The following is a 27280-nucleotide window of genomic DNA, read 5'->3' on the forward strand; positions in this document are numbered from 1 at the left end:
ATAAATAAATAATTTTTTTAAAAGATTTTAAAATAAATAAAAATAAAAGCATGAAATAAGTAGGATACCAGATGTTTACCCGTTTATTTGCTCCAAGCAGATAATGCACCCATTGAAGGCAGGGGAGACTTGTACAGATGGATTTTATTTTGCAAAAAAAAAATAAAGTTATACAGAAGACCCTTGAGTAATGCTGGGGTTACGGCCTCCTACCCTACGAGCAGTTGGAAAATCTGGGTGTAACGTATAGCCGCTCTCCATATCCGCAGTTTCTTATCCCTGGTTTCGCATCCTCAGATTCAACTGTGGACCATATAGTACTGTAGTATTTACTAGTGAAAAAAAATCCATGTATAAATGGACCCACACAATTCAAACCTGTGTTGTTCAAGGGTGTATCCGCTGTAATAAATCTTATTTTAAATGTAAGAAATATGCCATTAAGTAAATGATGTAGAGGAATTGTTTTTAAAAGGAAAGACCTCACTGTTTTACACACACTCACAGATACAATGTTATATCAATTTTTGTTAATAAATGGAATAGTAAGTCCTCTTACTCAACAGATTTTAAGGAACTGTTCTCTTAATTGCTTGCTTTTAGTGCTTTTAAAATATTTCTTTGAAAGTAGTTTTAAATACTTAATGAATATGATGGTTGTTTCCATGGGAAGGGATACTCTGGTAGAATTTATGTGATTTTTGGTAATTTGGGATAAAGGATTGCTGTGGCCTCTTACCTGATGAATGTTCTCAGGGGTGATAGGTCTGGCAGGGTTGGTCCTGATGAAGAACACACAAACCCCAGTAAGAGCAACATCTTTTCCCTCCGTCACGAACACCTCAGGTTTTTTAATCTTTCCAGAAATACGATTTATTCCTCCTGGAGAGCCAAGTTGCCCTACAAATGCAAAAGAATTTTAGTTTTACGAATACTATTTCCATGTGGTCGCCTCTTAGAATGAAGTTTCCTTGTTAAAGTATTGATATGTTGGGGCTTCCCTGGTGGCGCAGCGGTTGAGAGTCTGCCTGCCGATGCAGGGGACGCGGGTTCGTGCCCCGGTCCGGGAGGATCCCACATGCCGTGGAGCGGCTGGGCCCGTGAGCCATGGCCGCTGAGCCTGCGCGTCTGGAGCCTGTGCTCTGCAACGGGAGAGGCCACAACAGTGAGAGGCCCGCGTACCGCAAAAAAAAAAAAAAAAAAAAAAAATATTGACATGTTGACTCAGCCACGTGCCCTAGAAGCTCCACCTCTTGGACAACCTCTAGCCTGAGGCCTAAAGGGATCCTAAAAAGATCTTCTTTATCATGGTGATCATTTTACGATGGACAAAAATATCGAATCCCTGCACTGTACACCTGAAACTAATCTAATATTGTAAGTCAATTATATGTCAATAAAATAAATAAATAATAAAAAGTAAATAAAAGGATCTGCTCGATTGCAGACCACAGTTCATTTCAAAACTGTTGCTCCAGGCAAAAACAGGAATGGAAAAAACCGGAGTGAGAGAGTTTGGTCCAGAGCAGCTTCTTGCTGGAGCTACAAAAGTCATCATTCATGGGAGAAAGGGTGAGGAAGGAAACAGCATCTATTGGCGTGTGTCCTGTGCCAGGCCCTCTGCTTGGTACCGTGTCTACATTATTAAAACTCCCTACAGCCCTGAGAGCAGCTGTGACCCGCGCCAAGTCACACACCAACAGAGCCGACATCAAAAACCTGTTCTGACTACAGAACTCCAGAACCTCCACCTCCTGCTGTCCTGGTCCAGTTGGCCCTTCGGTATCGCTAGAGTCAGGAGGCTGCTGTAGCGGTAGGACAGCATAGTGATGGGTGACGTGGGCTCTGCAGTCAGTCTCCCGGGGTTTCCATCTCGGGCTGAGCTTCCGAGCCACATGTCCTGAAGCAAGTTACTTAATCTTTCTGTGCCTCAGTCTTCTCATCTGAGCAAGGCCCAGAGAATGCCAGGCCAGTCAGCTCACGACAGATGCCAGTCAAGTAAAAATTTGGCCGCTACCTCTTAGCTCTAATCTCTGTCCTGCTTCAAGCCTGACTCAGTCAGAAACTATGGTTAACATGATTGGGCAAGGGGTGGAAGGAGAAGCTGAGGGAGAAAATGAGACCGATATGCTCCCCCACCACTGCAAACATTGACCTTCAGAGGCCCCTGCTGCAAGGGTGTTGGGGGATGGAAGGAAGGGAGAGGACCAAGAGTAGAGAAGATTTAACTTTAGATCGACTAGTTCTGATCAACTGGATGTTTTTAGTTTCTGAATTGAGACTGTGTTTGTAATTGGAAACAACCATGGGCACTTTTCTTATCTAAGAATACCCAGAAAAGTTCATGGGGTTGTCTGGATTTCAATTCAAGGTCAGAAAAGAAGCTACTCCTACTGAAAAGGTTTAAAGGGAGAGTGGGAAACAAGAACAAGCTTGCATTTATGTTTACATCCATGAATCTTTCTTACTCAATGTAAGATTGACACACAAAGGCCAGCTTCACCCAGTGTAGTTCATGGGTGAACTTATTCACCTGAGCTTATGTTTTGCAATCTGGGATATAATTTTAAATTTTTGTCTTCTGATTTTTTCACTCAAAATCTAATGCCCTTTCTGACCACAAAACATAAAATGGATAATTTTGGGAAAATGCCAGGCACTTATGCATGCATAATTTCCTCAGTTTTTAAACAAAAACCATGGTCATACTGTATGCCAAGAGCGATAACTATTTTCCTTTTCTTCCAAAAGTAATTGACCCCATATATGATTTTAATATAATCATAATATATTTGTTTATGTCCCTAGTTTGGCTTTAAAATTGCATTAATTCACATAAAAGTAGAATGGGATATGCCAGTTGAATCCACATAAGGATTTGCAAGTTTTTCTAAAGTGAAAATGGCTAAACTTGTCATTCAATATTATTCCTTTGAATCATAGTCAGTAGAAAATGAACATGATATGATATTTAACTAAAAAACTACTGTTACTGGCAACAATTCCTATGTTAAAAAGAAATAGAAAAGAAGCAGATGCCCAAAAGAAGTTCTAGAACATAACTGCACAGAATGAGCTAACAGGTAAGGAAGGGAAGTCTCAAAATGTAAATTATTTTATTATTCTCCAGTTGCCAGCACAGCCTGAAAAGGAAAACAAAATATCCCAAATAAAGTTAGAACAACCAGGCTACATACCCACCACCATCTGTCCTTTGCTTGGGGTGAAAACAGAACCTGTTCCACTGGGCTTCACCCACCACACCTCACCACTCCCCACCTGTCCCACCCCCCAAGGTAAAAGTGGTCAGTGCTCCCAGTGGCCTCCTGCTTCATGCCATACTTGGATCAATCTAACAACACATTTCTGGGTTGTGTCACATCAAATTTAAATACCTGTTTCCACTACCTCCACATCCTGATAGTAAAACATGAGGTGACGAAGACCTCCACCAGCAAAAAGCTGATCGATTCTTTCAATCTGGGAAAAAGGAAAGGCAAAGTAATGACTGAATCAGAAACCACATTTAAATCAGCGGTTAATGTCATCTTTCTTATCTGCATAGGGCTTCAGCAAACCATATAGAAAGGATTATATCTTTTTAACATAAAACCATGAAAGACTAAATATCTTACCATAGTAAAGACTAAATTCACAGAAGTGCTTTGATTAATCATAAAAATATTTGTGGCATACACACATTTGAAAAAGACTGTCTCTCCATATTGGCTGATTTCCTAAAGTGCTGAGCTGTTAAAGGCAGATATAAGTATAGATGACTGTTGGGCTTCCCTGGTGGCACAGTGGTTGAGAGTCCGCCTGCCGATGCAGGGGACACGGGTTCGTGCCCCAGTCCGGGAAGATCCCACATGCCGCGGAGCGGCTGGGCCCGTGAGCCATGGCCGCTGAGCCTGTGCGTCCAGAATCTGTGCTCCACAACGGGAGAAGCCACAACAGTGAGAGGCCCGCGTACCGCAAACAGAAAAAGAAAAAAAAAAAAGTTTCAGTTTTGCAAGATGCAAAGAGTTTTGTAGATTGGTTGCACAAGATGAATGTACTTAACACTACTGAACTGTACACTTAAAAGAAATGGTTAAGATGATAAATCTTACGTGTATTTTACCATAGTTTAAAATAAAAATTTTTAACAGAAAAAATATGGCCTGAAAATTTAAGTGTGAAAAAAAAGCCCCCTTCAATTTCTACCATGTTGTAGATAAAAACCATCATTCATAAGAAAAAGCAAGTTGCCCTGCTTTCTTTGCTTACATTTCCTTGACTGAGGATGCCATGGGGATGAGGAGGATGCACTGATTGAGATTAAATTTCAAGCCAAGAATGTGATGGGGGAGCTACTTCCATCAAGGCCAATCTTAAAACTCCCTCCCTGCCCTCTCCCCACCCTCTGGCTCAGTAAGCCTGATGCAGGATGTTGTCTTTAAGCTTCCGGGGTCCCGACATTTCTGGGTCCTGAATACGGCATAGAGTGTGACTTGGGATTCCTACAGTTCAGAGCTTTTATTCAGTTATTCCATCTGCATTATCCCAAATCCAATTGTCTCTCCAAGCCTGGATCAGCCGTATGAACTTGTCTCCTTCTATGCCTCCTTTGGGGGGAATAATTTTATCTACTTCCTGGTATTAGGAAGATTAAATGCGATAATAGATAAAATCAGAACAGAGACTGACATATGGTAAATATTCAATAAAAGTCAGCTGTGAGGAGGAGAAAAAGGAAAAGGACATTTCCTCAACTCCTAATTGATTCATTCTGTAGTTTAACTATTTTAATGTTATCCACCCTGAATTGGTCCACTGACCCCAATTAACCCTCCCCATGTGGCCCTGCAGGAAGGGATAAAGCCAGTAGAGGGCTAGAGCTCGCTCGTACAGGCTTGGGACAGCCAACTGACCACAACTCTTCCCAGCTCAGTGTTTAGTAACATCACGTTGGTAGTCTGGAATCAGCCATGATGGGAATATTTACACCACAGAATCAGGAAACGCTCAAACTAGTGCCTTCCTCCTTCCCCCTGCCCAGAGCTGGTTGTCAAACATTTACAAGCCTACCACTAAAAAGTATTATCAACATTGTGACATCCCTGTCAACAAAAAGGGCTTCCTTCCTTTCTTCTCTTTATTACTTTTTTTTTTTTTTTCGGTACGCGGGCCTCTCACTGTTGTGGCCTCTCCCGTTGCGGAGCACAGGCTCCGGACGCGCAGGCTCAGCGGCCATGGCTCACGGGCCCATCCACTCCGCGGCATGTGGGATCTTCCCGGACCGGGGCACGAACCCATGTCCCCTGCATCGGCAGGCAGACTCTCAACCACTGCGCCACCAGGGAAGCCCTATTTCTTTTTTAATGCCTAAAAAGTTTAAAAAACAAAACAAACAAAAAAACTTCAGGAAACATCACAGCTCCTGGTATGCCTTCCTCCCTGCCCAGGAAATTGTATCTTCCTGTATTTTGGTCTTCCCCACCAACTAAATCTAAAGCCCCAGGCTTTGGAGGGATATCAGGGCAGAAGATGGAAGTCAGGTCAGGAACAAAAGAAACCAGATTCAGCTGCCAGATCAAAGTCAAAGCAGAAGTGTATGGCACAGTTCAATCTCCCAGGCTAGAACAGGATAAACTCAAAAAAAAGAAAAAAAAAAAAAAAAAAACAAGATAAATCAGCAGCTGAGATGAGATTCTGTTCTCTAACCTCAGGTTCCAAAATGGTGCCTGAGCCCAGCTTCACTGGATGTAGAAAGACACAGACATCACTGTCAGAAATGTCAATTCTAAATACCCCATTCAACATGGAGAGCTGGAGAGCCCAAGCTCTTTCTGCCACCACCCATACCAAGCCAAAATAGGGTCCTGAGCATGTTGAAACAGACACCCTTCCCTAAGGCCCAGCACAGACCCTGCCATAGGACAACGTCAGCTGTGCCCTCCAAATCAAGTCAGTGAGAACTCAAATGCGTCGCACCTGATTCCCCTCAAGAATGGCATCCTCCACTTCAGTTTTGTTGAGGTCCACACAGGAAGCTACAATCCCAAATAAGTAGTCATGTCTCCCATCCAGACGAGCCCGCTTGGCTTCCTTCTCTTCCTTCAATCTTTGCTACAAGAAGGGAAGAAAAATGTTATGTGGCAACTGCTGTTCTCAAATGGATTCATTCTGTAATCATTTCAAACTACTGTTGCTTTTTCAAATCTTGGGTATTCAGGTAACAGACAGCTTAATGGTACCAGTTTTTATGTACTGTCTTCTGTTTTTAGAAATAATGTTATTTCTATTATGAAAATAAGATGTGCTCATTGTTTTGAAATTACATAACACAGATAAGCCAAAAGTAGAAATAAAAATCATCTGCCAACCAGACAGTATTACCGTTAACATTTTGTTCCAAATCTTTACAGACTTAATTTTACGCATACATAAGCATTCAACAGACACACACGAAAATCAAAAAGATCTCCACTTTTGTAAACATTTCCTAGGCTGCTAAAGTAATACTTATTCTTGTACACTATCTCCTATGTTTCTTGTTTGTCTACAGGTTCATATCTGGTTTTGAAATTAATTTCTGAATACCATTGCTTACTTTTTACCTGTTGACTGTTAATTACAATAACAAAGCAAGTTCACTGTAGCCAACATTGGCAGTTTGAAGCATATCTTTCCATATGTGCTCTGTCCATACAAATATATGCAAACATACATACACATTTCTATTTATATATAGTATAAAATTTTTTCATGCATTTTTCCCTTAATAATACATCACAGACTTCTTTTTAGTTTAGTACAGACCATTCCAACTCCTGTAATAGCTGCAAAATATTCAACAATATGGATGTACCATAATCAACCATTTTACCATTGGTGGATATTCAACTTCTAGTTCATTTTTTGAATTAAGTGCATTATCTTTAATGCTAACCAGTAGCTCCTGCTAGGTAGCCCCTCTGGATCCTTTCTTGTAGTCAACAGTTATTAAACCTCAAATATGTACAAGCACTCTAGAGGTAAACACTACCCAGTGACCTCAAAAAAACTCATAGCCTGGTTGGCAGAATGTAAGCAGAAAATGTAAATATGAGGGGATGGCATTATGGTTGCTACAGGGGCATCAGATTTATGCAGGGGCATTAATGGGTCTTCAGAGAAGGAGCTGAAGGGAGGATTCCCCTTCTAGCCCAGGGCTGAAGAGGGGTGGAGGCACAGGAAAAGTTTCAGGAAGAGGTGGCTTGAGCTTGAGTTGAAGGAGAGTTGGCCACACTCGCTGGGATAGAGGCATTTCTGCACATGCAGAGGCCAAAAGACATACGAAAGCTTAGCAAGTCTGGAAACCACAAGGCAGCCAGGATGGCTGAACTGAAAATAACTAGAAAGGCATAATAGGAGGGACTCCCCTAGCGGTCCAGTGGTTAAGACTCTGTGCTTCCACTGCAGGGGGCACAGGTTCAATCCCCGGTTGGGGAACTAAGATCCCACATGCCATGCAGCGAGGCCAAAAAAAAAAAAAAAAAAGAAAAAAGAAAAAGGCATAATAGGAAATGAGAAAAAAGTCAGACCATAAAATATCTTATGGGCCATGTTAGAAAGTATAAATATTAGCTGAAGTCCATGGAGAGTCACTGATGAGTTTCAAATCAGGAAAGATGTTTAGCTGTGCATGCTGCCTCAAAACATCAGTCATTCTGAAAGCAGTGTAAAAAGTGGATTGGAGGGACTTCCCTGGTGGCACAGTGGATAAGAATCTGCCTGCCAATGCAGGGCACACAGGTTCGAGCCCTGGTCCGGGAAGATCCCACACGCCATGGAGCAACGAAGCCCATGCGCCACAACTAGTGAGCCTGCACTCTAGAGCCCGCGAGCCACAACTACTGAGCACACGTGCCGCAACTACTGAAGCCCGCACGCCTAGAACCCGTGCTCTGCAACAAGAGAAGCCGCAGCAAGGAGAAGCCCACGCACCGCAACGAAGAGTAACCCCTGCTCGCCGCAACTAGAGAAAGCCCATGTGCAGCAACGAAGACCCAACGCAGCCAAAAATAAATAAAATTAAATCTTAAAAAAAGTGGATGGGAGTGATACAAGCCTGAAGACAGGAAGGCCAGGCAAGTGGATTGTGGCCGCATTTCCCAGAGCCTGGGACACACAGACCACTGGGAATGTGGATCTGGAGCCCAAGGTGAAATTGCAGAGACAGAGACAGATGCTGGTTCTCAATACAGCACAATAGACATTATGGGCCAGATCTTTCCTGTAATTGTGTTTACAAGATGACTGCAGCACCCTCACAGCTCTTCTGCAATGTGGTTGTACCACTAACCTATCAAGAAATGGACTCTATATCCCCTCCTCTTGAATCTGGCTGGCCATGTGACCAGTTTTCACCAAAAGGATGTGGGAAGAAGTGAGACTGTAAAACTTCCTAGGCTAGTCCCTAAGAGATCTTCGGCTTCTGCCTTTGCACTTGGGAATGCTCCCTCAGAACCCAGCCACCAAGCTATGAGAAGTCCAAACCCATGGAGAGACCACACCGAGAAAAACCAAGGCATTCTGGCTGACAGCCCAGAAGATCTCCTAGCTGATACCGCAGCATCAACTTTCAAACTGTCTTGGACATTCCAACCTAGTCAAGCCAACAGATGACTGCAACCCAGCCAAGGCCACATGAAACAGAAGAACCATCCAGCTGAGCCCAGCCACCCACAGAATCAAGAGAGATAATAGATAGTTGTCAAGAGATAATAGATAATTGATAACAGATAGTTAAGCCATTAGTTCTCTTACGGTTTGTTATGCAGCAGTACGTAACAGAGTAGTCCTTGTTAGAATAATTCCAGAAAACAAATGGATTCAGACTTGAGAAAAGAATGATTGGTAAAAGAGAAATCATTCATGGAATGAATATCTCCACGTTTTTTTTGTTTTGTTTTGTTTTTTTGGCCATGCCACATGGCATGTGGGATCTTAGTTACTGGACTAGGGATTGAACCTCCACCGCCTGCATTGGAAGCACAGAGTCTTAACCACTGGACCGCCAGGGAAGTCCTATACGTGAAACCTATATAATGTTATAAACTAATGTTACCTCAATAAAAATAAATTTTAAAAAATAATAAAGGTACTGAATATAAACTATTCCTTCCAGAAACTTGACTATAAAGGAAAGAAATGTGGTTACTAGTAGAAAGAGGGGAAGTTAGAGTCAAAGGAGAATTTTTTAAGATACAAAAGACTTAAGAAAAAGTAAAGAGGAAAAGTTGGGGATTTCCAAGTGATTGAAAGGCAATCGCTAGACATGTGCGATTTATGTTCTTTTTTCCAAAACTGAAGGGAGACAAATTAGTTGCACTTGGGGGTGGGGATGCAGGGCAAGGTTAAGGTTTAAAAAAAATAAACTATCTACCTACTTTTTTGCCATTTCCCTAAAAAAACAACACACGGGTCTTGACACAAAGTATACATTCCATAAACATCAAAAAGAAGTAAATTTAAATCTCTTTTCAACCGTGGCTAAAACCAGGTAAATGTCCTGTTCTTTGTTTTCCACACTCTCGGCAGGGAGGAATAAAGGCTTTCCTCAGAGTGATCTTTCTGGGTTTGTACTAAATGTCTTCAGCAACTTGAAAACATGGTGGGCAAACAGGGGAGCCAGGAATCCAGCAACAAACCAACAAGATGGCGAATGCTGGGCAGCCAAAAAGACATTAGAAAGCTATAGAACCAGGGACTTCCTTGGTGGTCCAGTTGTTAAGACTCTGTGCTCCCAGTGTAGGGGCTCCAGGTTCGATCCCTGCTCAGGGAATTAGACCCCGCATGCCGCAACTAAGACCCAGCACAGCCAAATAGATAAATATTAAAAAAAAAAACTAGAGAACTAGAAAATTCAGGATGTAAACCAACTGAAGGCTTCCAAAGAATACAGAAACTTCTATAACATTCTGCCATGGCCACACATTATCCTATGACCTGATTTTACAGGACTCCAAAGGAAAAAACTATACATTCTACTGGAGGAAAGGAGAGATTGGCCTCTAAAACAGAACACTAGTTATTCTATTTTTACCTAAATATCACAGATGAAAAAAACTTCCAAAGCAATTTTACATATAAAAGCAAGTTATCAATGTGTTTTTAAAGAAAATGTTTTCAAAGCTATATTTAAAAGCACGTTAAGCATTGAATATGTTCTTACATAAACTATTCTATCTCCTGATAAGTAATATGAAGTCAACCCCAGTGCCAGGTAGATGAAAGAGCACAATGTTTATCAATGTCAACTTTCATTGCCTTATACCAAGGTATGCTGGTACAATGAGGGACTTTTATTTTACTACCACAAAAAGTCAATAAGGTCAAATAAATATTTGGTGATGGGATCAGTGCATTGTCACTCCCTAAACTTAAACTTGCAGCTTTCTGGCTGCCAGGGAACTGCAACAACAAGCAGTCAGATGACTAGCTGGAGGTGGCTTGTCCTGTCACCTTTGAAACATCTAGGACACTTGGAGAGGGAGGGCAGAGTGGGATGACAAAGGCAAGAGGCAAACCATGGAATTCTTTTTTTTTTTTTAAGGATTACATTTAAATTGTTTTGCGTTGTATGCACAAGCACCAACTGATGAGAGTGGGGAGGGTGGCCAGAAACCTATTCAGTGTCCAAGGAAATCTAGAACAGTATTTAACACATTTCTGCAACTTGGTACCAAGGAATGTTACTACCATCTTGGGATAAAACAGGGACTAATGTGCTACCTCCCAAGAAACAAGTGGTGCTCTCAAGATGGGGCAACTTCATGTACACAAATGAGCCCTGGTGCCAGAGTGGGGTCCAGACCCAGGGCTGCCACTAATTGTAAGACTTTGCATCTGTCATTTAACCATTCCAGGCTTCAGGTTCTGCAACTCTAAAATCAAAGTGTTGGACTATGCAACAGCTAAGCTGTTTCTTCTCTAGCATTCGGGCTGCTTCCCATTGGTTCAAAAGTTAATACAGGGCTTCCCTGGTGGCGCAGTGGTTGAGAGTCCACCTGCCAATGCAGGGGACACGGGTTCGTGCCCCGGTCCGGGAAGATCCCACATGCCGCGGAGCGGCTGGGCCCGTGAGCCATGGCCACTGAGCCTGCGCATCCGGAGCCTGTGCTCCGCAACAGGAGAGGCCACAACAGTGAGAGGCCCGCGTACCGCAAAAAAAAAAATGTTAATACAGACAAGAGACTTGAGGGGGGTTTTTTGGTTTTTTGTTTGTTGGTTTTGGTTCTTGGGATCTTTTGATTGGATCGGGAGGTGTCTGGGGTGAAACTTGAGATTTAAAAATGCGAATCCCAACAAAGACCCAATGCCATGTGCTTTCATAATAAAGCTCTGTGACTTTTTCTCATGACAAACCCATCCTTCCAATTTTTTTTAATATACTAACCTTTGCCTTTAACTCTGTAGAACCAAAGCCCAGGTCTACATGTTCATGTACGTAAACTGTGCATGAACCATGATTTTTTAGTTGTACAAATGCTTAAACTCCCTCCACCATTAGAAAGCCCAGTCCTGTTGGCGGCATTGTTTCAGATCCAGGCCCACCCCACTCATGTCTCTGGCAATGAGAAATGCATGGAGGATGGAGCTGTCGGGTCTAAGAAACCCTCTGATGGCTGAGCAAGGACACCCTTGTCCCCAACCCTCCTGAAGATGTCAGGGTACATTTTGCTCTCTTTGCCCCAGATGCATTGCTATCTATGGATCAGCAAGTCATCATTTGCTTACTGTGCTTAGGTTTAATTGTCACAAAAGCCCTATGAAGCAGACATGATTATTTCCACACAAGGAAATCAAGACTATGGACCACTAACAACTTTCCCAAAAGCACACTGCTAAGTAAGTGGTGTGGCTGGGCTTCAAGCCCTGGCGTGTCTGCAGGGCCAGGCCAAGACATGGGGTGTCCCAGGCAACTGAGGATTTGGCATCCATTCAAACTGATAGTCCACAGACATTCTCTAAATTTCCACTCAAGGGTTATCTAGAGTACTCTTGGGAGAAGACCCCATATACACTGCATGGGTTATAGAAGGATCTGTGCATGGAGACTGGAGTTAACGGACACCATTTTCTGAATTACACTGGTAACATTTTAGTGCCAGGATGGACTGGTGCCCAGCCGGCTTCCAGCTGGCGTGCTCTGTGTCCAGCTCCCCTACCACACTACTGTGTCTCAGCAAATGGTAACTCCCCACCCCATCCTTGCCTCCTGAAGTGCCTAGGACCCAGGCTCCCTGCCTGGGTGGGCAGCCAGTAGGCTGGGCTCCCTGCTTCGCCCAACCCATTACTGGACAATTTCACTTTTATCTCTATCATACTGTTCACACCATGTCTTCATAGGATGCTTTTGCACAGCAAAGAGTGTGAGGCAAGGGATAGGTTCTACAGCCAAAAAATATACATATATTTCTTTGTTGAAAAAAAAAAACAGTTTTTCTAGGCAATATGATTAGCCTAGTTGCAGATCTGAATGTGAGAAAGAGATCTGTTTTAATGTGAGTCTGTTGCCTACTTTTGAGTGAATTTATTTCCATTTTTTTATTTGGGTGTTTTGTTCTCTCATGTGTATGTGTGCTTATAGCAATGTAACAAACATAGCAGGGGAGAGTATTACATAGATTTAAATCCCCACCGGAGATCATTGTAAATAATGTGGAGTCTACAAATTACAATTGAAACTCCTTATCTTAAATCACCAAAGTAAATACCTCTGAGACAGATTTCACTTTGGCTCTCAGTATCAATCTCAAGGCCAGAGATAATTAATCACCTGATGAAACAGTACCAAAGAGGCCAAGGACATGGGTTTGATCATCTTAGGCCAGTTAGTTTCACTTTATTCCATTTTCCCCAGCTGTGGATGAATCAGGGCAAATCCATGAGCAGAAGGGAAAATTACTCCAAGTGTAGGCCTAGCTAAAATGCCTGGTTATCGGTAAAAGATGTCTTTCTTTTTCTTTTTTTAAGAGAGATATCCAAATGGCCCAGGCTAGTTTAACTCACTTGTCTGCTATGTATATAACCTGATCCTTCTTGTCTCCTGAGGGGTAAAATAAAATAAATATCACCTGAATCTCATCATTCCTACAAGAGTATCAGCTCCACAGGGAGGGATATTTTCTATTTTGATTTTTGCAGTATCTCCAGAGCTCACAACAGTGCCTGGCACTTAGTAAAACCTCAACTGATATCTAATCCAGGGACAATTAACCAAGTTTATCATTTACAAGTCACTCTCAAGTAATTAAGGCCTGGTGCAAATTATTCTAGCTCTGTGTGAGTCCATGACTGCAGGTGCAGAATTCAGTCAATAAGCTCCTGGGTCTTCCGTGCTGTTATGACTTCAGCATAAACCACTGCACGAAATTCCACCATTAGTATGGATTACGGCTCTCCCTCAATTCACAGCAAGTATAACTAACCTCACTTAGCCTCCATCCCATTTAAATGAATTTCAGAAACTGAGGGAAGTAGTTCTACTCATTTCTACAAATGAAAGAGCCCTCTCCACAAAGTTAACCCAATTTCCATGTCTTCAAACAAAGAAAAGCCTCCCTTTTTGGCTTCCAGCATTTTCACTTTAACCCACAGGGCCCCGTTTCCTCTCTGGGAGAGGCTCCTCTGTGATGCTTCCTGGACCATCCAAACCTGCTCGTTAATTGGCTGGAAAAACCACAGTTGAGCCACTCTCAACTCCTAACTGTACTTTTCGCGTCTTAACTTGCCTTGTGTTTCATTTCTCCAGGTGAAGGGCCACAGCTGCAGAGGAAGCACCACACCTCCTTCCCACAGGAAGAGCACTTGAGCAAAGTGGTGCCTGGAAGGGAAGACACTCCGCGCTGGCTGATCCACTCACGGCAGGTGCTACAGTGAAGCCCTCTTTTATTTAACAGGAACGCACTCCCCTTCGCTCGCACAGAGCCTAGCACTTAAACGGAGAGGGTGCCATCCATTTTCTTTTGTGCTGAGGGTAAGCTCTGGAACCTAGTCTATTTTTGCTGGAGTTTTCAGGGCCCCTAAATCTCCCCATTTACCAACTCCCTTATCGGTCATTCTTTCCAAGCAAATAAAAGATCCCTCTTTACCTTGCACTATATGAGGATCTTTCACCCAAGCAGACCCAGAACCTGCTAAAGGGGTATCCCATTCACCACAACCTCCTCTCCCCCCAATATTACATTATCCAAACTCTAACTTAGAGCCCATTTTCTACACCCCAAATTTCTGGACCTGATCCAGACTTAGTGGGCCTTCACATGGCCATATATTCCATCTTCCCCCAATCCTACACTGGTTTTACTCTAAAACCAGGAGCAAATTCTCGTAGAATTCCAAGAGTCCCCTCTGGCAGCAGAGGCCACATAATTCAAGTGGTTTTCGCTCATTTGCTAATAAGTACGTATATAATGTCATCATTCACATTATATATGGCACAGGGGTGAAATTCCAAAACCTCCCTTGTTGATCACAATGAACCAGAGTGCTTACAGCGGATGCTCATCCGAATCACCTGGGAACTTTAAAATGCTGATTCTTTGCCTCCCAAGAAACTCTGACCCTTCTTGCCCGGCATGGGGACCTGGCATTGGTGTTTCTCAGAAGCTCCCCCTGGAGACTGTAGTGGCAGCCCAGCCTGAGAACACTGCTCCAACGGAAAGCATTTTATGACTCGATCATGATTGACTAGTGCTACCTGGTTCTCACTTGAAGCAGGAGCTCAAGAAAGTCCAAGGGCATAAATCTGGGATCCCTGCAACTCTAGACCTTTTTTGTTTCTCGTTACTAGAGCTGTGCAAACACTGACGGGAAGGACAGGTTTCAGCTCCACCCGACGAGGCCCGGATGTGCCCTGCCCCACTGTACTGTGAAGCGCAGCACCCGGCACGAAGTAGGCGCTCAGCAGAGACTAGCAGAATGGACGGATCTGCACCTAGAGTCACATCCTCCCGGGGTCCGGCTGTGGGGTAAGTACGAGGTGGCCCCATGGGGCATTGACTCCTTCAGGTTCAGAAGCCCTCACCTGGGCACTAAAAAGCAGCACCTGTCCCCTCCCCACAGCTACATCCTAGAGCCATTCACTCACCTCCCAATGCTCCAGGGAAGTTGTTTTGACCTGTGCATGTGAAATGTGTTCACAGGGCCAAACATGTCTGGGCCTGATTAAGAGGATTCTGAAACCGGTTTGGCTATTTTGCCAAAGAATAACAACACTGACAGCCTTTCAGCTTTCAAAACATATCTGAGAGCAAAGGGTCTTTCCTTGTCTTGGCTTCTACCGTGCACCCGCAGGGCAACAATGGCCCCTCCCTGGGGAGTTTCTCAGTAGGGAAAGGAGCCGCCCTCTCTCCCCCGTCAGTCTCTAGCCCCACTGCGAGAATCACTGTTTAGAGAAGCCTGGCAATCTGAAATTCAAGGAGCAACGGTATTCCCTAGCATCAATACATCATGAAACATGTGATATACATTCCAGCAGCAGGGAGAAAACTTGTCTCCATTTCAAAACTAGATTTGCAATTAGGTGAATTTAGGCCAAAAGGACTGTCATAAATCTTTCAAGTGTTTTTTTTCTAAAGGTCAACAAAGTCAACCAGCAAAATTATATATTTCAGTTTAATTTTAGGGAAAGAAAGAGAAACAAAATCCATAAGTCTGGAATTCATGTACATTGTATGCTTGGAAGTTGGTACTGAGCCCTCTTCATCAAAGAGAAAAGCAAAAACGAAGGCAGACATCATATCTGAGCCATATTTTTGTACATAAGTGAGTCAATATATACAGAATTATTTCAAGCTTTTTCATTGAAAAGCATGTGTTTATTACACAACAGAAAGGATATATGGCTTGACTTTTCTAAACCCAGAGAGCTTACGGTTTATTTGGATGTGTATTCTGAATACAGTCAATTATTATATTATAATAACCTAATTATAATATGGCATCATGACAGTAATATTTCCAAACTAAGGTTAAATATACAGATTTATAGTTTGTATGTTAAGTGGTTTTGGATTCTTTCTCATTGATTATTTTAGATGACAAAGTTATAATTTAATGAATTGTCAAATCAATGCACTAAACAAAAAAATGTGTAATTATTTACATAATACACTGCAACAGTATTACGGTAATTCTGTTAACATCATACATCAGGGGGGTGAACAGAGCCAGCATCCTAAATATATAGAAACTTCCAAAAAACATACTCCCAGAAGGTCATTCGTGCCGAAAAAGAATCTAATTCATTAATTATACTTGAGATTTTATCAGCAATTTTAATTTTTTAGACTTGGTATTGAAGCATGGAAAAGTGAAATGAAGAATTGGAAACACATTCAGACATGTGAAAAGCTTAATTCATCCAACTGATTGCACAAGCATAAATTAAGGTGTATTTAGTACCAGATTCTGTGTTACCAGAAGGCTATTTAAAAATGAAGGAAGCATCATCCCTGTCCTCCAGGGAATCACAAGTAGACAAGTGTCATTTCACTGCAGTGATGTGACGAGGGCTCTAGCAGCCAGAGGAGCAAAGCACTGAGAGGGCCTAGGGAAGGGAGCCCCTGCCACCTCCTCAAAGTGTCAGGGAGGCTTCTCAGAGGAGGTGACATTTGCATTCGGTCTTAAAGAATAAGCGCTTGCAGCCAAACGAGTTCAAGGGCTTGGCTGGGAGGTGTTGACCTTGAGAAGGATGCGTCAGAATGGTGGGGCGAGGGGAAGTGGAGGGTGGCTGGTGGCAGAGTGCTTAGGAAATGCAGAGACAGCATTCCTGTGTCTTGTGGTGGAAAAGCAGGCTGCAAGACTGGCCAGGATCATCTGGCTGCTGGGGACGCATAAAAGATACAGCAATCAAGCCCTGGGGAAGCAGGCCTCAATGTTGAGAACAGAGTTCTGGAGAACCCTCCATTTTCTTCTGACATTGATCAGCCGTGGAAGAGGCTCCAAACATCTCTTTATGCATCTGCGTAATCAAAAGCGGCTGATGAGTCCTAGGCTAGGGAAGCTCATTCTTCAGTGTGACTCCAAAGGCACATCCTTGCATCTCATGATCTGTGACCACATTTCTGGGCCTTTAGGAGGCGGAGAGGGGTGTCATTTCAAAAGGCTTAGAAAACTTGCAGCCTAGAATCTGCCTTAATTATCTCTCATCACCAACAAAAGCTTACAGGTCTGGGAGAATGCAGTCACCAAAGCACTCTGAATGGGTTTCTTCCCATCAGGCAAGCATCATCTCAAAAGCTGAAGCCTGTCTTTCTACAAGTAGTTCTAGTTTATGTGGCAATGGGCAGAGAAGCCTAAACGTGCACTCCCCTTTTTTTTAAATTTGAAATATCAACATAGAGCCTTATGGGCTATCCAAAAATTAGTAGACAAACTGTTTCTCACAAATTCATCTGAATATAGCTTTGAAATTTTTTAAGGTTTTTTGCACACAGGTGCGAGAGATGATGATCCAAGACACACGTGCAAGCTTACAAACAGCAACTCCTTACCGTTAAAACACAGGTGACGCTCTGCTTCCAGAACTGTCTCCTACAGATCCTAAACATCACAGCAATCTGCTCAGCTTATGGACTCTTCCAGAATGATCTGCTAACTCCTGGGAGCCCTACTCATCATCCAACAGGCTTTCAAATGAAAAGTCCTTTGGAGGACCAGAAGTTCACATTTCCGTGTCTAATTTGAAGGTATTAGTCACCATATACACGGAATAAAAATTAAAAGCGCACCTATACTCTCCATGTTTTCCTTCTACAGCCCCTCCCCTTTGCCCTCTCCTCTGTTCCAAAGCCTTGTGTTGTTAGGGTAATACCGTTTACCTGCTATACAGTGTAACTGTGCCTCTCATTCATGCTTATCAACCAATCAAAGCATTTGAACTGCTGAGTTGCAACACAACCTCTGATGTTCATTTAATTCTATACACTGCCCAACAGTAAACTTGGAGTCAACGGAGATATTTGAATCATTTCTTTGAACAGTGAGTAACTTTAAACTATATCAAAATAGAAAGCAGAGAAGCCACAGCTCTGAATAAGTTGTACAAGAAATTCAGTCTGTCTTTGTCTAAACAACTGTGTGGTTAACTACCAGCATTGTGGCTGTGGCCATCAGATGGCGGACTGTAACCCAAATGAGCCATTTTCTCCCCATAAAGAACAAGCAGCCTATTTCACATGTAAATAGAAAATGATGTCTGTAGATCACTTGCGCTCACACAGTTGTACATACAAATAAACCAAGGTCATTTATTCTTTTTGACTAAACATCTTGATCATCCTTACTGTAAAGATATGATGGGGGGGCTTCCCTGGTGGCGCAGTGGTTGAGAGTCCAACTGCCGATGCAGGGGACACGGGTTCGTGCCCCAGTCCGGGAAGATCCCACATGCCGTGGAGCGGCTGGGCCCGTGAGCCGTGGCCGCTGAGCCTGTGCGTCTGGAGCATGTGCTCCGCAGCAGGAGAGGCCACAACAGTGAGAGGCCCATGTACCGCAAAAAAAAAAAAAGATATGATGGGAAATCATAGGCAGTGTGACTTGAGAGATCTAGTCTGTGTGATTTATCTCATCAAGATGAATAAAAGGGGCTTCCCTGTGGCTCAGTGGTTAAGAATCCACCTGCCAATGCAGGGGACACGGGTTTGAGCCCTGGTCCGGGAAGATCTCACATGCCGCAGAGAAAACTAAGCCCGTGCGCCACAACTACTGAGCCTGCGCTCTAGAGCCGGTGAGCCACAACTACTGAGCCCGTGTGCCACAACTAATGAAGCCCACGCACCTAGAGCCCGTGCTCCACAACGAGAAAAGCCGCCACAATGAGAAGCCTGTGCACCACAACGAAGAGTAGCCCCTGCTCGCCGCAACTAGAGAAACCCCATGCACAGCAACAAAGACCCAACGCAGCCGAAGATAATAAATAAATAAAATTTTAAAAAAAAAGATTGAAAGGGCTGAGTGCTCAATACAATCAACTGAAAAAAAAATGAATAAAAGGCAGGACGTGTAAGGTTGGGCATGTTGAATCCAGGATTTAGTCCTTGAAGTTCAAGTTTCAGGAACTCAAATCCAATCAGGTCATCCAAGGATAAAACAGGAAATAGGGAACCCATGCCACCAATATCCTGCTAATTAACCTCACAAGAGACTGATTTGAAAGCCAGGATGCTAATCTGGTATTGACACCTACCACTAATTTGGATGCTAATTTGGCACGTGAACTTGGGAAATTCACCTGCTCAACAGCCAATATTAGGGCGTGGTCTCCATATGTAGAGTTAACAGAGACATAGCATTTAGACCTAAATATTGTTTGGTAAACAAAGCGCCAGAGCACAGGAAGTTAGAGTTTGTTTATGGAATACTTTTTAAATCAGCCTCTGGGTATTAGTAAGCAGCTGTTTTCTGTTCTAATGATGAATGAAGACAGTATCTAGACTAGCAGTCATTCTCCTCTGTGCAGTGTTGAAAGGTCACCAGCAAATCGCAGAATTTTCTCACCCTCCTTGTTCAGCATCTAAGTGTCAGTCCCAAGAATCCTGTGTCAACACATGACCTCAGGACAGAGGTCACAATTCATTATATCATCCATTCTCTTTCATTAGTCACATTGACATTGGAGCTTCCCTAATGGTATTTTAGGCACCATCCTCATTTCATCAGCAGCCCATTTACAACCCTCCTTCTTGGGAAGAGTTACTTTCTGGGAAGACTTACACAGATGGCTGATGGCATTCATTCTGTGTTTGTCAGGCGTCACCATAGCTCTCTCGAGGCTTCGCAGTAAACTGCAAAGTCTTCAACCCCTGTGGCTGAATTTCAGCCTCAGAGTGGGCAAGGCAGAGGCAGTAGGTATCTTAAGGAATCCCCTTGAGTAAAGGAAGCTCCGTGAGAATTGTCATTAAGCAGCACAAACAAAGCAAAGCACAAGCCTGAATCTGCATCTGACCGCCTGCCCTTAATTGCCAGCCTGCAATAAAATTGGTTTCTGGCCATTGGAGAAGAGTCATCAAACAATGCTCAGAGGGAGACCCAAGAGGGTTTTCCTGTGAGTAGTTTCCACCAGGCAACAGCTTCAGCGGGCAAGACTCCTCCTACAGGAACTTTTAAACTGAGGAGACCTCCAGCCCCATCTTTGTGGATGATGCACTGTTTCAGGCTGAGACTATTGGTCATTCCCAAATCTTGAGTCAGACATAACGAGAAAACAAGAGCGGACAATGGGCCTCAGGTAGGCAGGAGACTTCATCCAGAAATTCAAGTACCTTCAGGCGAAGTTTAAAGTTTCACTTTCATTCATTCACGCATTCATTCATTCAACAAATGTGAGTATCTTTTATGGGGCCAGGCACTGTACTACATACTAAGCGAACCAAAACACACACTTAGTCAGGCACTAAAAAATATTAACTGTAAGATGCATAGTTATTTTATAGAACACTCAAAGAGAAAAACATCAAATGCTGTCCATTACACTTAAATACAACCTCAATTTTAAGCTGCATTCTGAATTCACAGATGTTAAAATGTGAAAAATGTACATCTCCGAACCAATGAAAAGCCAACGTCCCTGTCTTCACTGGGGGAAGATATAAAATAAATAAATATAAATGCATACATAATTATAAATAAAATATGATTACAAATTGTGGAAAGTGCCATAAAAAAAGAAAAGTGTGAGCAAGCTTCACTCGGATCTGTGTTTTGAATTATTGCCATTTTATGCTTACATTCCAAAGTGTGAAATTTCCTGAACTCATTCCTAAATTACGAAGAGTTACCTGGCTTGGGCCTTGCAGCCCTATATGCACAACCTATGCCATGTGGTATAATAAAAAATTGCAAGCACTGGGGTCAGGCACACCTGGATTTAAATCCCAGCTCTGTCCTCTTTTAGCTATAGGACATCAGAGCTTTTGTTTCCTAAATGGTACATCAGAAAGAAAGCCACCTGCCTAACAGACTTGTGCTGATTTAAATATATGTAAAACCCCTGGATCCTCACAGGCACATAATACATGAAAAAGATGACTATATTTTTTATTTGCAAAACAGTTATGACTACAATTAGTGACAATACCAATGTAGGGTATGAACTCCCAAGGAATTTAACCTAACCCAATCTAGAGCTATCTGGAAATTTTGCTCTTGATTTCCTAATACGTCCTAAGAGAAAGGGTAGATCCAGGTTTCACTGGTTACCATCTACACATTTTTCATAGGTTTCTACTTCTAAATGTCCTACCGACGCCCAGAATTAAACACATTCATCAGTTTAATGGCTTTGTAAACAACGATACAGGGGCAGCATATAAAAATGGTAAATGAGTTCAGTGGGATGAGAAAGTACCGTATTTCATCCATTCTGAGGTGCACATTTTTTTGCACTTTTTACCGTATTGAAACTGGGTGCACCTGCTATGCACCCTGATAACTGTTGGTCAACAGCAATCATGACATAGTTGTCATTGCCAGAGTTTGCACAGACTCAGTGGCACTCCGGACAGCATGACAAGGCCACTGCAGCACCTCAATATCACAGTCAACAAACTACTGAAGATCCATTTGAGGGAGGAATGTGTGTCCTAGTTGTTTTCTGAAAATCTTCCACTGACACCTTCTGGGAAGATCAAGAAAACACAAGCATCACAATTTACAGAATGAATGACAGTCGACGGAAAGAAAATCCCAGGAGAGTCAGACCCTGAATGTGAAGAAGTTTTAGAAATTTCTTAACCTATTCATTGCACCTATTTTTGTATGGATGCACGAGGATGACATACAATTTTTTTAATCTATGTTTAATTAAGTCTGAAAGAGCTTTTTTCGATTAAAATAAATAAAGTTCTAAGAAAGCAGTGCATCCTAGATGAACCGACAGTTATTTTTCTTAGGGGTGAAGGAACCAGTGGTGTGTCTTTTATCTGATAATGGCTTAGATCAGATGAAATACAGTTTTATGATATCTAATGATCAAAGAAAACTTCTTGGAGAAGGTAGGATTTAAGTCAAGCTCTGAAGAACAGTAAGATTCAAACAGGAAGAGGTAGGGTATAACATAGGGGGAAAATATCACCAGCAAAGCACAGAGGTTGGAGTTCAAAAGAAAGCCTTTCTGGGCTTCCCTGGTGGTGCAGTGGTTGAGAGTCCGCCTGCTGATGCAGGGGACACGGGTTCGTGCCCCAGTCCGGGAGGATCCCACATGCCGCGGAGCGGCTGGGCCCGTGAGCCATGGCCGCTGAGCCTGCGCGTCCAGAGCCTGTGCTCCGCAACGGGAGAGGCCACAACAGTGAGAGGCCCGCGTACCACAAAAAAAAAAAAAAAAAAAAAAAAAAAAAAAAAAAAGCCTTTCTCGTGCTGCAGTTATGAAGAAACATGAGTGATTCATCTCTGAAAGGTATGTGGAGGCTGAACTGTGGGTGTCAACCTATGGCACTGGCCTTTGCTGGCATTAGGGAGTCACTGAAGAATAAGCTGATGAAACTCTTGATTAGGAAGATTATGCTGAAGGACAGGAGTAAAGAAAGATTGAAGTCAGAATCCTAGGCACGAGGAAATAAAGGATTTGACGGAGGGGCGGAGGCAGTGGTCACCCAAGCCACTCAAAAACAAACAAGTAAATTAAAAAAGGCAAGTCCTCTTATCCCATCCACCACTTTGCCACCCCTGAGCCACTCCTATATAGAAATCCTGGTTGAACGAGTGGGAAGGAACAGAGACATGGAACTGGACAATTGGTAATGGGGGAAGTAGACACATTTGTCCAAGGTGATTCCATTTTATCAAGCTTGGTAAAGTGAAGAATCATAATAACTCAACAGGAATGGGGGAGTTTAGAGAAAGCGTGCATGTTGAAGACGAGATGTCTAAAGAAATGGAAATAAAGCTCTGGTTCTTTGCTCTTCCTATTGGTCTTTTCATCTTGAAAACGTGAAGGTCAGTATATGAAAGACCAAAAACAACCAGCACCTTTTTCTTTATTTCTAAATTCATAATAGAAAGGAAAAACTCATAATTAAAAGAGAATACGAGAGCCAATCATATATGAATTCAATAATTATTTGAGCTGCTTCCTCTCAAAAACATTCTTGAAAGCTTAAATTAAGTGGTGTGGTTTGTTGGTTTTGCCACCATTTCCATGAGTTGAAATTGCACAGCAAAAGCAAAAAAAATACATAAGTTTTCTGAAAGCCTCATCTGCCAAAATTCAAGAGAGGAAGGAGGAAACACAGGTGAAATCCCAGAGGATGGTACAGAAAGCTGATGCATTTAGAGTAAAGCATACACTAAACAGAACATCCAAGTTCTGCAGGTATACATTGAAGAAAGAGAGATGCTCGATGCTAAAAGCACATTCCAGGTGTTATTTTGTATAGTACCTTTCAAGCAGAAAGTGTAAGAATTAGGAATTTTTGGCACTGGGAGAGGGGTATATACATATCAAGAAAATCTCAGGAACAACCTTCTGACTTCTTGTCTTCCCCCTGGTGACACTTCAACATATTCATAGAAACAGTGTTGTCCTGGCTTTGGGAAGGAATGCTTTTGATCTTGACTCCCACATACTAGGTGGTTGTGTGATGTTGATAAACCACCAGCCATACTGGCCCCATTTTCCCCATGAACAATATACGGTAGGTGGCCAGATGATCTTACAAGTACTGTCCAGCTCTAAGCAAGATGCAGGAACTAAGTGAGTGATCTCTGCCACTTGGATCCCAAGCACACAGCATCTTAAAGTAATCGAAACATTATCTTAACATGAATTTTACACATACAATCTTACAACGTGGCATACAAAACATTGAAAAAATGATGATATCATTGGAATCATCTGAAATGAGGCTGATCACTTTAACGGTACAATGCTGTAACATCTTTGATATTATTGTTTTCCCCATAGGAATTTTTTCCCATTCTAGATGCCCAATTTTGAACAAATGACATCCCCTGGACCATGACACTTGTTCTTTGTGTATAAAGCTATAGTGCTTTCAATGGAATTACTCAGCCATAAAAAAAGAATGAAATAATGCCATTTGCAGCAATATAGATGGACCTAGAGCTTATCATACGAAGTAAGTCAGACTGAAAAAGACAAATATCATATGATATCGCTAATATGTGGAATCTAAAAAAATGATACAAATGAACTTATTTACAAAACAGAAATAGACTCACAGACACAGAAAACAAACTTATGGTTACCAAAGGGGAAAGGGGAGAAGGGATAAATTAGGAGTTTGGGATTAAAATACACACACTACTATATATAAAACAGATAGCCAACAAGGACCTACTGTATAGCACAGGGAACTATACTCAATATCTTATAATAACCTATAATGGAAAAGAATCTAAAAAAGAATAGAGATGTATATGTATGACCAAGTCACTTTGCTGTACACCTGAAACTAACACAACATTGTTAATCAACATTTCAATAAAAATTTTAAAAAATAAAAAAATAAAGCTGTAATGCTTTATAAGATTCTCCTCCCAAACCAAAACACAAGCTCAGGGGCTCCGAATGAAGATATGGCAATCAAATTTTGGCTGCAAATCACGGAGTCCATGGTAATAAGTCCAGCCAGTATCCTGCTTTTGGGTTGGCTGCTCAGCATGGTTATAATTTTTCATATTAATCCTTTCCAGATCAGTTATCCCACTTGCTCTTTGTTTAAGACCGAAATCTTAGCATTATTTCACACACAACTGAGAAAAATAATATTTCTTTAACTAGAATCTTGTTTGTAGTTATAATCTAAAGGAGAAGCAACAGCTTGGGAATGATCCTATGCCTTAATTACATGTGTTTTCCGAAATCCAAGGTTCAAACAAATATAAGACCAGTATTAATTAGAGAGATATGAAGCGAGTCCTTATTAAGTGATAGCTCTTGCTTTCTAAAAGCAGCAGACACAAATGGTCTTTACCTTTGTGTTACCTTTTAGTTGCCACTGTTCCGCACATGGGCTTTCGAAGGCACCAAGGCAGGATCATTTTCCTGAATATAAAACAACAGAAACTCCAACTTGTATTCCATCTTTTTTGGTTCTGAGTTAGTTTATCAGGTATTTATTTAGGGGAAAACTATATTTCATTACATAAGTCACTGCCCATCCCCAGATCTGACCTCTGGTACTGAAGACGTTGGGGACCAGTGAATAATACTGAGAAGTCCCTCAGCGCCCATCCGCCTGCTCTCTCTGACTCGCCAACAGACACAGACAACCCTCCAGGAACCCAAGACTACAGCTGCAGGATGAGGATCAGGGGCCCAAGGTGTGCTGGAGGACCATTTTAAGGGCTATCTGCTGTTATCATAGTTGTGCTTGTTTTATTAAACAGGGAAAGAAAAAAGTAGAGAATCAGTTTCACCAGCAAACATCAAAATTCTTACTTAATCCTGCATCTGGCTGCTCTTTGCTTTTCTCTTGTGCTCAAATGTCATGAAATGGTAATCTCAAAATCGTGTTCCTTTCCTTGAGAGAATGAAGTCAAATGTCATTCAGTGTAAAAATCAAACCCTGGGCTTCCCTGGTGGCGCAGTGGTTGAGAGTCTGCCTGCCGATGCAGGGGACGCGGGTTCGTGCCCCGGTCCGGGAGGATCCCACATGCCGTGGAGCGGCTGGGCCCATGAGCCATGGCCGCTGAGCCTGCGCGTCCGGAGCCTGTGCTCCGCAATGGGAAAGGCCACAACAGTAAGAGGCCCGTGTACCAAAAAAAAAAAAAAAAAATCAAACCCTAATATTAGAGATGATTAGTTGATTCACTCAAGATACATCTTCTAAAAGCAATAAAGAAGAACACCTCCCAGGGCTTCTAATATCACCCCATCAGAAGCACACTAATTAGCCACCATCACGGGGAACTTCCCAATGTATGATAGCTTGACTTTGCAAACCCTCATTTAATATGATATTTATCATAAATAAAAACCCATGAAAATAACCAAGACATACTTATAAACACCAGTGGTTAGCACTCATACCCATGCCAAGGTGTCTGGCAGTAAAATGAGACACATTGATTCGTGAGGCAGAAAAACTTTTGATTACAAGAACGTGATCAGATACAGAAAATCCATGTATCTGAAACCAAGCAGTAATTTCTCGAAAGAATGTTTTGTCTCTCTTTGAAAAGCTTAAGGGTAAACTTGGGGAGACATCAAAGGAAGATGTGTCCAGTCAGAGCCAAGAATTATCACTTCAGAAAGAAAGCAGCTGAGAGAAGGTCTGAGTTCGAGGGGAGGCTCAGATGCTTTGCTTTTGGTGACCTCTGACCTCCACCAATACCACTGCAAACTCTAAGAGGTCAAGAATGGATCTGTCTGCATCACAGCTGTGTTTCTGGATCTTTGCACTGCTCATTAAGTGAATGAACAGTCCCATTTATAACCTCATCCAGGAGCTAATTAGGTCTTTAGACCCCAAACAACCTACAGTTACAAATAAGTTACTCTGCTACCAAGAGGGCGAAATTTATTTTGCCAATGAAGACAAAAATAACCCAGTTTATTTACCTGTTCATATTTTCTAGACTTCACCCTTCTTAAAGACTGTAACATAATTTGTAATAAATGTCATTACTGCCTATAGGTTTCACAAGGCAAATCTCAAATACTGCCGTTTCCTTCAACAACAAAAGTGTGAAAATATCATTTCAGAGAGAAACATAAACTCCATTACTGCATACATAAAGAATAAATTCATTTTCTTGCTAACAAAACTAAGTTATCTAAACGCTGTGCATCCCAAATGTTCTTTCTAAGCTTCTTTAGGATGAGTTTTCATGCTTACGACTTACAAAACCAGCATCACAACTTTCCTGACAGAGTGGGGATGAAAGGACACCCAATTAATATTAATATATACACATGTGTTTCCTATCATAAGTACACTTAACCATGCTTTATAATGCAACATCTCGTTCCTGCTACTTAATTGCCAGCTCCCTGGTTTTTCTGTTACTAACTCTGCCACCAAAAACAGTTGATGTTGGGTCTTGTACTCAAAGGCAGCTCCCAGGTAGATTCAAATATCCAAGTAAAATGGTACAATTAATTACATATATAAACTTCCATTGATTAAGTCCATTATTACGGGGACATAAATGTACCAGGTATGAAAATGTGAAGGCCAGGATAAGGCAAGGTTTTTGAAAATGTAGCCCTTACCTGGTGATTTAGTATTTGACATGAAATTAATCTGAACAATTACTTTCTTTGTATTGTTTTAACTTTCAA

General features: G+C 42.2%; 1 protein-coding gene across 1 annotated transcript in view; it reads right to left on the reverse strand.

Annotated features, from left to right (window-relative positions):
- Nucleotides 1-27280, reverse strand: part of DNAH5 (dynein axonemal heavy chain 5) — a 276356-nt gene that overhangs the window by 216875 nt on the left and 32201 nt on the right. Inside the window, exons 2-4 of the mRNA XM_060092732.1 lie at nucleotides 5977-6111; nucleotides 3396-3480; nucleotides 740-900 (exon numbers count right to left, since the gene is read on the reverse strand). Of these exons, the coding sequence (XP_059948715.1) occupies nucleotides 740-900; nucleotides 3396-3480; nucleotides 5977-6111 (381 nt within the window). The remainder of the gene's footprint in view (nucleotides 1-739; nucleotides 901-3395; nucleotides 3481-5976; nucleotides 6112-27280) is intronic.

Source organism: Mesoplodon densirostris, chromosome 3 (genome assembly GCF_025265405.1).
Source record: "Mesoplodon densirostris isolate mMesDen1 chromosome 3, mMesDen1 primary haplotype, whole genome shotgun sequence".
NCBI lineage: Eukaryota > Metazoa > Chordata > Mammalia > Artiodactyla > Ziphiidae > Mesoplodon > Mesoplodon densirostris.